Source organism: Manis javanica, chromosome 4, assembly GCF_040802235.1.
Source record: "Manis javanica isolate MJ-LG chromosome 4, MJ_LKY, whole genome shotgun sequence".
Classification (NCBI taxonomy): Eukaryota; Metazoa; Chordata; class Mammalia; order Pholidota; family Manidae; genus Manis; species Manis javanica.
Genome location: NC_133159.1, coordinates 13,746,389 through 13,759,201, shown reverse-complemented (window position 1 = coordinate 13,759,201; position 12,813 = coordinate 13,746,389). Strand labels below are relative to the sequence as shown.

At 51.9% G+C, this 12,813-nt stretch overlaps 1 protein-coding gene across 2 annotated transcripts in view; it reads left to right on the top strand.

Moving 5' to 3' along the window:
- Window positions 1-10,199, top strand: part of IFFO2 (intermediate filament family orphan 2) — a 46,423-nt gene extending 36,224 nt beyond the window's left edge. For both annotated transcript variants that reach the window (XM_036999815.2, XM_017650073.3), the window contains 4 exons: window positions 3,222-3,342; window positions 3,479-3,571; window positions 4,446-4,576; window positions 5,765-10,199. In XM_036999815.2, the coding sequence (XP_036855710.2) occupies window positions 3,222-3,342; window positions 3,479-3,571; window positions 4,446-4,576; window positions 5,765-5,870 (451 nt within the window). In that variant the 3' untranslated portion in view covers window positions 5,871-10,199. The remainder of the gene's footprint in view (window positions 1-3,221; window positions 3,343-3,478; window positions 3,572-4,445; window positions 4,577-5,764) is intronic.
- The last annotated feature ends 2,614 nt before the right edge of the window (window positions 10,200-12,813 follow it).

Here is a 12,813-nt window from a genome sequence, read left to right as displayed (position 1 = left end):
GCAGAGTCTAGTGCAGGATATGGGCAATGGTGGGCTGGAGCCGGCTGTACCAGCTCGTGAAAGCTGACTGTAAGCATGTCTGCTCACCCCAGTTCAGTGATGGCACACTGGCAGCTTAAACTCTGCCATGGTGGGAAATTGGCATGAGCTACCAATCAGGGCTGACCTCCCCTGCCCCTAAAGAAAGCTGGTTTCCTAGAACCTCACCCCTGCAGCCGGGATGCTCTGTGGCCTTGGCCTAGCCAGTGCCATATTCTCAGTCCCGATCCATCTTTAAGGCTAATCCACTGAGTGTCCTAAAGTGGGGCTGGGGAGGGGCAGAGCCAGCACGGGACAACTGGCCAGAGGGCCTGGAGTCAAAGGGTGGGGCTGGGACTGGGTCTCTGGGGTCCACCTTTCCCCACTGGCCGGCTTTCACCTGCTCTCTCTGGAATCCCTCACAGTTGGGCACCTGAGACCTGAGAACTCATATTTTCTCCAGGTCTCCAATCCCCCTACCTCCCTGGCATCAGAGTTTCAAGGCCGAGCAGGCTTTCTGGCCTGATGTCTGTGCCCAGAGTCCTGGGTTTCCAATAGCAGGGCCGGGTTTGGGCCCTGGGCTCTAAGGACCATCACAAAGCCTCGCAGAACCTCTCCCGAGAGGGAACGCTCCTTTCAGCAGATGCCTCTGATGCAGACTCACTTCAGAAGCTGAGGCTTGGGCCTCTCCTAATGCTTCCTCAGATCTCTGGAGCTGCCTTAGCGTTACAAGTTGCAAGATCACTCCACCAAGCCCCTTCCAAGTGCAAATGCAGAAATCGAGGCCCCCAGAGGGGTGAGTGAGGAGTTGGAACAGAGCTGGGCCCCCAGCTCTCAGTCCATCTCTGTCTCCAACCAGCTGTCTTCACGCTTGGAAGAGATGTCCCCCCTCTGCCCTCGAGCCTCACCTTCCCCACCCTGGCCACTTTGCAGCTGGGCCAGGTGATTTGTAAGGGAGATGAGAGTTGGACTGGGCAGGGCTGGCTGTGCCTGCACTACCCTATGCTTGCCGTTCCCTTGAAACAGAACTGAGAAGGGGCTGTGCTTTGTGGGTTTGCTGTTGGAGGGTGGTAAGGAGACTCCTTAGACTCTTGATTTAACTTCTGACACCGCTTTCCCCCAAAGCTCTGTTGCTGACAAGGGGAGCTTTGGAAGAGAACCCTTGGTTGGGTTTAGGTTTTCTGAAGGTTGCTTTGAGCATCCTGAGCCTCAGAGATTGTACGCCCCACAGACCCAGGCTGGTTCGCTTGCATTAAAGGGCTTCTTTGAAGAAATCGTCCCTGTTTTCATAAAGTCTCCAAGGATTCATTAGGCTGCTCAGGAATGGGGTGAGCAGCAAGACAGCCCCGATAGCTGAGTCTGGGGGCTCCAGCAGCAGTGCTCCTATGTGGAGCAAGGAACTTTCAAATGCTGCAAAAATGGGCAGCAGAGTGTTGGCAGTTCAGATCTCGGCTCAGTACCCAGTTAGATTTATCTGGTTGTAAAGTTGCCTAAGTTAAAATTTAAAAATCCTCTGATCACCCCTCCATCCTTGCAGTTCTAGCAAAGGCCATGCTGACCCCACCCTAGGCAGGGCCTTGGCCCCCTCCCACTGACATCTCCCCCACTGTGGGCTGAGACCCAAGCAGGCTGCCCCCCAGCAGTGCCACTGAAGTCTTTGAATAGTGTACCCGTGTCAGTGCTGTTTTGTTTTGATCAAAATCTGTTCCTTGGGCTTCGGACCAAGGAAAAGGGGAAGAATTTGCTACTTCCTGTGCACTGTGGCCAGCCCCACTCCTCCAGCCCGCCCTCCAGATCTGTGGGGAGTGCAGACCCTCTTCAGACCCCTTTCTCAAGTCCATCTTCCTGTCCTTTCTGGCTCTCCATGCCTTAGCCGGGGTGTCCTTCAGTTCCCAGACACTGGGGAGGAAGTGAAGTCAGCAGTCGGGTATGCAGCGTGGTGACCGTGGGCCCCGGGGGCTCCTCTGGAGCTCCTCCAGGCCGGCAGCCCCGCCCCCTGCAGCCCTGGCCCCAGCTCTAGTCCCTGGACTCAGGGAGCCACCTTCTGGTGCTGGCACGGACCGCTCTTTGGTGGGAAACCTGGCTCCAACGGTGCTCTAGGTAGCTTTTTACCAGAAATTCTTGGGCCCTGCCCAGCAGCCCCCAGCCTGGTCCATTGTGGGAAGTTTGGGAGCACTGCCCCGGAGGACCCTAGAAGGCATTGAGGGAGGGTGTGTAGGCAATGGGGAGAGCCCTAGGATGCAAACCTGGGGACTTGGGAATCAGTCCTCCTCTGTGGATGTTTAACTGGCTCAGGTGCTCTGACTCCTGCAAGGCATCAGCCTTCCCATCCGAAAAATGGACATGTTGGGCTGAGTGATTCCTAAGGTTCCTTCCAGTTGGGGTAACTGGTGCATCTCCAGATACCCCTCAGTCCTAGGCAGACCCATATGGCTGGTCACCCTACTCCAGTTCTCGTGAATAAGGAAGCCCTGAAATTACTCAGGCTTTGAATTCAAACCTAATTTCCAGCATGTATCTGTCTAGAAGTACACCTAATTCCTCTGAGCCTCTGTTTCCTCACCTGTAAAATGGGAATAATAGTCATGCTCACCTTATAGGATTGTTGTGAGGATGGGATGAATTGCATTTTAATATGTGCTCAGTGGCCAGTTCCATGCCCAGCACATAATAGGTGCCTGTGATGTTTGATGAGAGGAAAAAGCTGTAGGAAGTAGAAACATCTGGCTTTCAGCCCCAGTTGCTGTTACAGGCTACAAGTGTGACTTTGGACAAGTGAGTTATTCTTTCTGAACTGTGATTCCCTCATCTGTAAAATGGGAATAAATAATGTTACCCTTTCTGAGTTATGGAAAAGGTTATATAAGTGCCCCTGCTAAAGTAGGGGCCAAGAAATGAACTGTTGAATAAAAATTACAAGTTTGGACTTGGGAGGAAAATATCTTTCATCTCCATTAATTGAAGCCTGGTGTCTTAAAAAAGATGCATTTTAAATTGCATAAATAGTGTGTAAGTACATTTTGCATTTTAAGAGATAAACTCCACTGATAAGGCCCATGTCCCCTTTGGCCACCTCCCCCGTCTTTTTTGGCAGGCCACCTTATGGGAGCATGCCCGCTGGGGCAGCGCCCCTGTTTCTCTCCCATCTGGGCCCCTGGAGCCTGGCTTCTGTTCACTTGTGCCGTACGGTGTCATCCCCACAGGCGGGAGACCTTTGATTTTGATGACGACTGTGACAGCCTGACCTGGGAGGAGAATGAAGACACGCTGCTGCTCTGGGAGGACTTCACCAACTGTAATCCCACCATCGACCTACAGGGAGAGGTGAGCCCAGGGCCCCGCTTCCCAGAGGCTGGGGCATGGGGAACGGGGGCACTGCCTTTCAAGGATCTCTCTTCCCATTTTTTCCCAGCAGCCCCCGTTGCCCAGCTAAATTGTCCCCTTTGTTTTGTTTCCTCAGCAAGAGGAAAACTTGGGCAACTTGATCCATGAGACTGAATCCTTCTTCAAGACGAGAGACAAGGAGTACCAGGAGACGATAGGCCAGATAGAGGTGAGGGCTTGGGTGCTAGAGCCCCCAGAGAAGCTCTGTGCAATGGTCGAGACCCCTGGGCAGGGGCTGGTAGAGTGGGACAGGCACAAGATCGGGGCTCGGAAGTCCTACTGACCTTGCCTGGCAGAGAGCAAGTCATACCCCTCATAGGGCCTCAGTTTCCTCATCTGTAAAATGGGGGTAGTGACCCCTATCTGTTCCAGAGTTTTTTTAAGTTATTCAACCAGGATGGTGATCCCAAAATAACAAAGCTGACATTTGAGTGACATGGACTGACACTAGGCACTGAGTAAGCCCTTTACAAGTACAGCCCCCTAGTATCTGCATACTCTCTGTATGTGCCTAGAGGTACCTGGGCGCCTCTGCCCTCTACAGTAGGGACTGTGCACCCCGTTTTACAGAGGAGAGGATAAGGTAAAGAGAGACTGAGTGAGTTACCCAAGGCCTCCAGCCAGGAACCAGCCTCCAAGCCCAGCTCCTCTGCCCCAGAGCCTGGGCACTGGCCACTCTGGCAATGAGAGTTGTTGCCGGTGTTGTGCTGGAGAAAGAAAGGCCGGGGTCTCCTTCGCCAGGGGCTGTATCATTTGGTGGAGGAGAAGGGTCGTAACCATGAGAGACTAGTCTGGTCCGCATAAGGGAATGCAGAGGTGTGACGGGGTGGAGTTGCAGACCAGGCCAGGCTCGGGGAGGCTGCCCTATGGCTGTTAAGCAACCATTCCCACTTTGGCAGAAGCTGGTCTAGAGGCCTGCAAAGAGCAGAGGAGGGAGGGCTCCCAGGGCATGGTGTCCAGGGGTGGCTTTAATGCTGCCACCACGGAGGAACCTGCTTCCGGGGTGTCTTGGCCTCACCTTTATCCACTCTGGTTCCTCTCAGCTGGAGCTGGCCACGGCCAAGAGCGACATGAACCGACATCTGCACGAGTACATGGAGATGTGCAGCATGAAACGGGGCCTGGACGTGCAGATGGAGACCTGCCGCCGGCTCATCAAAGGCTCAGCAGACAGGTACCTGCCCCAGTTCTCCCCAGGCATCAGTGGTTGGGTCCTTGGGAGGATCTGTGGGGCTGCAGCTTACAGCCTGGCCCGTTTCACCTGCCCATTGACCATCCACCCACTCACCTGTGCACACATGCTAGGTGACTTCCATACCTAATCCCATGTGACTCCCTCAACAGCCCTGGCCCCACTGATGCCACAGCTACTTGTCAAAGGCTTGCTTAGTGCAAGGCCATGGGCATAGAGTGGTGAGCAGAACAGTCACAGCCCCCTGCCCCATGGAGCTTATGCCCACTTTCTGCTGAAATGGCAGGTGAAGGAGGTGGCCAGGGCACTCCCACCCACTGTGCTGGTGGGGCTCACATTTGTCCACAGGAAGCTTTCCAGTCTTCCAGCCCAGGGCCACCCGGGTCTGTAACCCACGAGACCGACATGCATCCGACCCTTTTCTGCTGGGGGATCCCAAACAAAGGCAGAGCCCCTGACTTCAAGGAACATTCAGCCTTTAGGGGAGACAGACATGTTAATGATACAATGCAATGATACATGTAGAATGCTTGGCGCAACGCATCGATATGGTCATTGTAGTTGTTTCTCTTATTATGACTATATTCCTGTAGGCTGTGGTTCAGGCTGGAAAAGAGGAAGGAGTAGCTCTTTGGGAACCTAGGCTTAGTGTGTTATACCTAAGCTCATCGAATCCCCCAGAACCCACTGTTGTTATATCTGTTGAGATGGAGAAGAATACACCTAGAAAAGTTAAATAACTTGCCCAAGGCCTCCCCAGCTCATCAGTGATAGGGTTGGAATTCGATCCCATACTATTAACCACTATCTTGTGTGGTCTCCCTTTGAGCTCTGAGCTAATTGGGGTTTACTGAGCACCTGCTGTGTGCCCAAATCGGTGTTAGGCAGTTAGAGGTTAAGAACTGAGCTCAATCCATGGTTCCTGCTTCCAAGGAGCTCTCAGCACCCAGAGCAATTAGTGGCTGGTGTAAGGGGTCCCAGAAGGCCTCTCGAGAGCCACGTTCAACTCGTGTGAATTCTAAGAAGATTCTAAGGAAAGCAGAGCAAGTCAGGATCTCAGGCCAGGTTCCCAGTCTGAGGTTAGATCTTACAGTCTTTCCTGCTCCTCGAATCCTTTGAGGGGTCCTCAGGCTGCCCTCTGAACGTCCCCCATTCTCTTGTGCCTTCCAGGAATTCACCATCCCCCAGTTCCGTGGCCAGCAGCGACTCAGGAAGTACAGACGAGATCCAGGATGAGTTCGAGCGTGAGGCGGATGTGGAGCCCATGGTCAGCTGATGACTGAGACCCCCTGTGCCTGGTGGTCTTGGTGATGGGGCCCCTGCACCCCCTCCCTCCCCATGGGGCCGAGAAGGCTTCCTGGAATGGGGCTGCAGACCTCACCATGTAGACTTCCTCTGCCTCCCTCTCTGGAGGCCCCGAGGGACCGCTGCTTCCTTCCTTCCTTCCTTCCCTCCTTCCTTCCTTCCACCCCCCACCAACCAGTGCCCCTTCTCCATCTACCCACCCACCCACGGAATGGTGCTGTCAATTTCTATTGTTCTCCACGTTACAAATGCAGACTTCTGTCCGGACGAGGCAGTGTTAACTGTGCCTTTTCCCTGAAGCTGAGCCACTTTGAGCTCCAAAGAATTACTCCTAGCAGGTGTTTTTATACAAAACTCTAGGGTGAGGGCGGGGCCCCCCTGGCATGGTATACTTGCGGTCTTCTACCCTCCCACCTGCTCCTCTGACTGGCCATGAGCTATGCCGTCCCCTCCTCTTCCTGCCACCGCTGACTGAGCTGGGCTTGGGGTGGTCCACTGCGCCCCCAGGAAGGAGCTGCTTGCCTTTGCAACCTTGCCAGGCCTGGGTGGGGGCCTCCCAAGTGTTTTTCTTATCAAAAGAGGGAAAAGGTGGAAGGAGGTAGGGAAAACAAATTTTTCTTTTCTTTTTGGATCAAATGGCAAAGCGGAGGGACAAGGCACTGTGGGGGAAAGCGGAGCCTCACTGTGTTTAAACTACTATGCAAAAAACAAAACAAACAAAAAGCAGCTTGCCTTATCGTTGTGGAAGGAAGGCCCTTCTCCCAGACTCCTGGCTGCCGGTGGAGCTGAGAGGGAGGCTGAGGCTAAGGTGATCTCCCTTGCAGCCTCTGAGGGTGCGCACTGACTGGAGAGGGCATCCTGTCCTGGTCGGTGGTGAGGCCTGGGTCCTGCAAGGCCCTCGGCCCGCCTGACCGCTTGCGTTCTTGGGACCTCTGTGGGTTGGGGGGTGGGGGGTCTTTTATTGCCCTGACGACTTGATGTTTCTCGCCCCCTTTCCAGCCAACAATAAGAGGTTATAGATCTGTAATTTCTCTGTGAGAAAGTCTGGAGGGGGCCGGGCCTGGTGTGGAGCTGGGTTAGTTCTGCCTGCTGCCATCTTGGTTCTCCACTGCCCCGCCGCCCGTTTGGCCCCTGGCGGGCATTGGAAAGGGAAGAGGAGGGGAGCCGCAAGGGCTGCTGGCAGGTTGGAGGCTGTGGGAGCGGAGCTGGAGTGAGAATCAGCCTTGTTCTGCTCGTGGACATATGCAAACCTCTTCCTATAATTCACGTGATTGACCGACCAGCCGGGGAGTTAATCTGAGCCAGTACCTCCCCAAGACTTCAGTGGACCCCTGTTGAAGGGCACCCCGTTGAGGCCACCCGCCAAATCTCAGCTTGGAGTCAGACCAGCGGGCTTTGATTATTTTGGTGTTGTTTTGTTCGTACCCACTACTGTGGGTGCCATGCTTTGTTTTTGTTGGTCCAGAAGCGCCCCTGGAGGTCAGAGAGGCAAAATGTGCCCAAGAACCAGAACTTAACCACCTGGGGTCTGTGTCTGGAGGAGGGGCTCTAGCTTCCAGTGAGTGGGTGGCCCTGTCTTTCCTCTTTGGGGTGCCAGTGACCTGTAAGGGCTTCTCTCTCTTCCATTTCCCCCACTTGTTTTGTTGACATGAAACCATTGTACATAATACTTATCCAGTATATGTATATATATGGAGAGAGAGAGAGAGGGAGAGTGTGTTAGTGACGGTATGTAATTTTTTATTTATCAGAAGTTGATGGCCTTTATGAGTTTTTCCTTTTTGTTGTTATTGTTGGGGGAACTTCCTACTGGTTCCCTGTGGCCGTCTGGCTGAGAGGCCTCCGTCCCCAGCGTCTCTTACTAGCCAAGCAGTCCTGTGGTAGGTACGTGGAGGGACATGGTTTCGGAGGAGAGACCGCCTTTCCCCCTCCTCCTTACCGACTCTTGTTCTAAGGGTTACAGGGTTCAAACATACCTGATTATTATTGTCATTATTGTTATTGTTTTAGTTTTAGTTTTATTTTAACCAAAGGTTATCAGAGCCAGTAGGCTTGGACCTCAGCTGCTTAAAAGATTTTCCGTTTGCAGGACGGCCCCATGGGCCTCCTCTGTCCAGGGCTGCGGGAGGCATCGAATGGTGCAGTTTGGGAGGCAGAGTGGAACCCAGCCCTGGGTTGTTCTAAGGTGGTGGGAGGGTGATAGACCGAAATTTAGGGTTAAGACAGTAAGGCAACAGTGTATTTGCAGGTAACCAAGGTGACCGTGGCAGTTGGTGTCCAGTGGTATTATTTTTGCTCTCCCCCTCTTATACATAGGACATTATCTTTGGGGACTGGGGTCCTCTGAACTTGTCCATGGAGTATGTAAATGGCAGGAGCCAAGACAGAGGCTGGCTAAAAGCTCCTTCCTGCTGGTTTTTAATAGCTGTTCTCCCCTGGGGAGCAAGGATTTGGGGCAGGTGGTGGGGCGGGGGGTCTGAGGGGACAGCAAGGGAATGACCCACCTGCTTCCTGAGCAGAGTCCTGGGTCCTGGCCTGGCTGCCCCTGTCCCCACCAAGTTCTTTTGTGAGTCAAAAGAACTTGTCCCCTCGCCATGAGCCCACAGCTTGCCAAGAAAGACCCCAACACTCGCTGGGGCAGCACCAGTCGGGATGAACTGGTCCATCCTCTGTAAAGCTGTAAATACTTAATTTCCTATTTCTAAGCCCAGTGTCATATTGACATTGGTATTTTAGAATTGTTCTCAGATGGGCTCTCCTGTGCTGCCCTCTCTCACTCTCCTATTTTTGGGGGTTTTATAAGAAGAGGATTGGGGAGGGGCAAGGAGAGCAGCTTCCTTTTGGCTCCCTGGTTGTGGGACACACGCACACATGTACACGCACACACTCACACCATCACTCACTCACTCCTCTGAGACTCTGAACTGGGAAAAAAGCCCTTGGCAAGTAAATGCATTTTATTTTCCTGTGGGAATATGTCTTGAGGTCTCTGAAGGGCCAGACCCAATGGACTTAGCTCTGGGGGTGGAGCTCAGATGACCTACGGACAATCAAACCACTACGGCTTGGGATGGGGGGAGAGGGCCATGGGTAGGGGTACTATAAGGTGTAACTTAAGCTAAATGTAATCTATTTATAAAGCAAGAGACTCTCATCTATTTTTATGAAAGGAAAGGTTTTGTACTCTAGGGTAGGCAGTGGTGGGAACCCAGCGTTTTCCTGTGGACAAGATGCATGTTGCTCCTGGATTTCATATATCAGTGCGCCTCCCCGTCGCTCCCTGGCCGCCCTGCCCGCTCATCCTCACCCCTGAGCGGCTTCAGCAGAGTGTGCAACCCACCCATCCCCATCCCTGTTCCCCGACCCCCCAGCTTGGTCCTTGGAAGTCTTGGAGGGGTGCTTGTGGGAGCAGGTGGGCAGCAGGGAATTCTGAATTGGGTGGGTGGGGGGAGGAGATGGGGGCACTCAGGACAGGACAAGCTGTACGTCGGAGGGTGGGTTCTGATTGTTCCTCCAACTCTGGTTTGCTGAGATCCATTCAAGTCAGCTGTGTCTGGGAGAGAACTGAGAAACAGCAGCATGTGGGTGGCTATGAACCACTGGTTCAGGAGGCACATGGCTTGCTTGGAGGTTGGGTCCTACCGGATCCCAGGTTGTCGGGCAGCTGGAGCAAGACTGGAAGTGCCCAGAGGTGCCATAGCCCAGCCCTGGCGGTGCCTACTCCAGGCCGAGGCCTGGGCTGCTGGCTGTGATGTGCCCCTCCAGGGCCCTGGATGAGGAACTGGGGTACTGGGGGCTTCCACAGACCTGGGTCCCCCTCCCTGAGACACCAAGCTCTGGTTCTGGAGCGGGGAGTCTGGAGGCAGCCAGGTGGGTGTAAATAAAGGCAAATTCTCTCTGGAAGGGAATTTCCCATGGGTGGAAGGTTTCTGGGCTCAGGGTGGATTGTGTGTAGGTCTTGGGAAAATCCCTTACCATTCCTGCTGTCAAGCCCTCAAAGAAATGAAGCAAAGGCACCCTGCCCCCCAAGACCCCTTTGTGGACATTTTAGCACTGACCTGATTTTTAGCCCCATCCAGAGAGACTTTCTATCGCGTGCCCCATCCCACCCCACTGTTGCTGTCTGTCTGCCAGCTGGGTCTAATGTAAAGGGAAAGGGTTCGGGGTGGGGGGATGTTTCTACTCATTGAAAGACTACTGATCCTACCGGAAACCAACCTGTTTACTGTACTGTTGTAAATATCATGCCCTTTATATCCTGTATATTGGCTTCTTTTAAATAAAGTGAAATGTCTTAGAATTGATGGTGCTTTTTTTTTAATTGAGGGTAGCGTTGGCGAAGGAACAGGGGGACTGAGGGACACACACTAAAGAAGAGTAGCCAGTTAGTGACAAAGTAGGGAAATTTCATACCACCTGTTATATTTGCATCTCACAATAAAATCTTTGGAAGTAGTTAAAGCAGGATTTATTATCACATGCTACAGAAGGGGAACTGAGGGCCTGAGAAATCACAGGCTGAATAGTTGGCATGGCCTGGTTTGGAGTTGAGGTCCTGTTAATCATAAAGCCCAAATTCCTGTAACCACCTCACAGTGCCCGTAAGAGGCCACCTTCCAGGACTCTGGGTTTGACACTCTCCAGTGTTCTCGTTTCTTTCTTGTAAATGGCCAAATTCAGGGAGGCATCGCCCCATGCATGCTGCCCCCTCCCCACCAGGGATTATTTCAAGGATGAAGAGAAGCAGCCAGTACCAATTCTGATTTGTCTTTTATCATCTCTAACCCTTGCACTTAATGTAGTTTGCTTTTCCCATCCCCCTCTCTGTTTAAATTCCCCGAAGTATCTTAAAGGGAGTGACTTTGTAGACCAAGAGAACATGAAATAATGGAGGCATTCTAAGGTATGTGAAATAAACTGAATTTCTGTGGTTCCTCATGGTGGTCCCACAGGCAAAGGGCCATGCAAACTGCTGGGGCCCAAGTCAACCAGTCCAGCTGCTGTGCTGTGCAGATGCCTGGTACCCTTTCGTGTCTGTGTCACAAGAGTCACTGCCCTGCACCCCTCACCCATCACCAGAGAAAAACCAGCCTGGAATGCTCAAAAGAAGAAAACCTGGCTTGGTTCTTGTGTCCCCGGCAGAATCCTTAAGGAGAAAAATTAGCAATCTTAAACTAATAGATGGCATAAGAGTTTTCATTGTCTTTTCCTTTAGCACATGGCCCTGAGGTACTGATTGACATAACCTTTTCCCTGCACCCACCCCCTATTGTAAAAAAGTATTTAAGATGTGCTCAAAGGGGCTGTGGAGCAGTTAATCGGAACGTGCGGATTGGCTGGTCTTGGGCCATGGTCCTCCAGTAAGTCACTGAAAAAACATTTTCCTTAAGTACAACGGTCATGTTGATTTCAGTCAGCAGTTCTTGGCAGCCCCACGTGGATGCAGAACACACTGCCTGAGACCACCTGGAACAACTGGTGGACCCGGAGCCGGGTACTGGCAAGGGACCCTTGAGCCCAGCCGGTTCCCAAGTTCCAGCTGCGGCTGTGAGTCTTCCCTGGGCTTCTGACCTCCGCTTTTTTTGGCTGACAGTCCTGAGTTTATTTAGTAGTTGTTTTCACTCTCCTGAGTGGTCGCCTGTCATAAGTAACGGGGAAGGGAATTCCAGAGACCCGGTTGAAAGATACTGGGGGCAAAGTCTCAGTTGAAAGACCCTGGGAAGAAAAATCAAAAACAAAAAGCAAAAACTAGTGGAGGGAAAAACTGGTCTGTGCTTTCCCATCTCGATTTAGGTCTATTAAGCAAGTTCAGTGAGATAAACCCAAATTTGAATGAGTGACAGGGCTCACTGATGCCCAAGATAAAGGAACCCCAGCTCCAATCAGAGGTCTAATCCTCACGCCTGCAGTGGTGCCATAGGGAAGTCCCTGCACAGCAAAGTAACTGGCTCATGCGGGGAACCATGATCCAAGGATTGATCACCCAGTGCTCCAAGCCCCACGGTCATTTTAGACTGGCAGGGAGAAACCAAGACATCAAAGAGAGAGTTTCACGGGGAGTGCTGCTTGCACACCAGCACACTGACCCATGATACCTAAACCCTTGTTTTGTTTCACAGAACCAGATTGGGAAACCAGACTTCTAAACCAAAATCTCAGGGCACTAAGCAACCAGCCCCCTGCTAGTTCTGCAGCATTGACTTGCAAGTGACCCCGAAAGTGGGAGAATTTTACTAAAGGAGATCTCATTCTGAAATGGCCAAAATGGGGCACTTCCAATTTGCCCAAGCTCATGTTTTTTCGTGTATGCAACCAGAAAAGCCACCGTCTACAAGGATGCCTGTCTTGATTGGTTTATTTGGAAGAATCCAAAAGGGAAAATCATCTTTAAATTCTGAAGAGTCAAGCACACTGCATTCCGGTACTAAATGCGATGGTTCAGGAAGCTGCAAATATCTAGCAAAAACAGCAACATCTTACTATGTTTGTTGTGTTCTGAGAGCTTTGCTTAGTAACTGTCAGGCTGGAGACCCTGTGATAAGACAGATGTGTGAGTTACTTGCATCCAGGTACGGCTGGACAGAAATGTGCATTACGTTATGTGCAGCTAAGGTCTTACCAAACTGTTGCCAGTCCTCAGGGGAATTACAACCTAGAATAACCACGGCCATTATGAGGCATGTTCCAATTAGATAAAACCCTATAAGAAGTGCCCTTAAAAACCGTCTTAAAAATTCCAGAAGAGCTTAATTGAAGGCTTCATTGCAAAAGCTAATGAGAAATTAAAGATCACTGGGGTACCTAAAACTGTTAAAACTGGGGTAAAATCCAACTGCTACATTGTTTCTCTTCAACAGCTTAAGGGAAACTCTGATGGTTACCAGGGAGGCCTGTAGAGGATCCCAGAAAAAAAT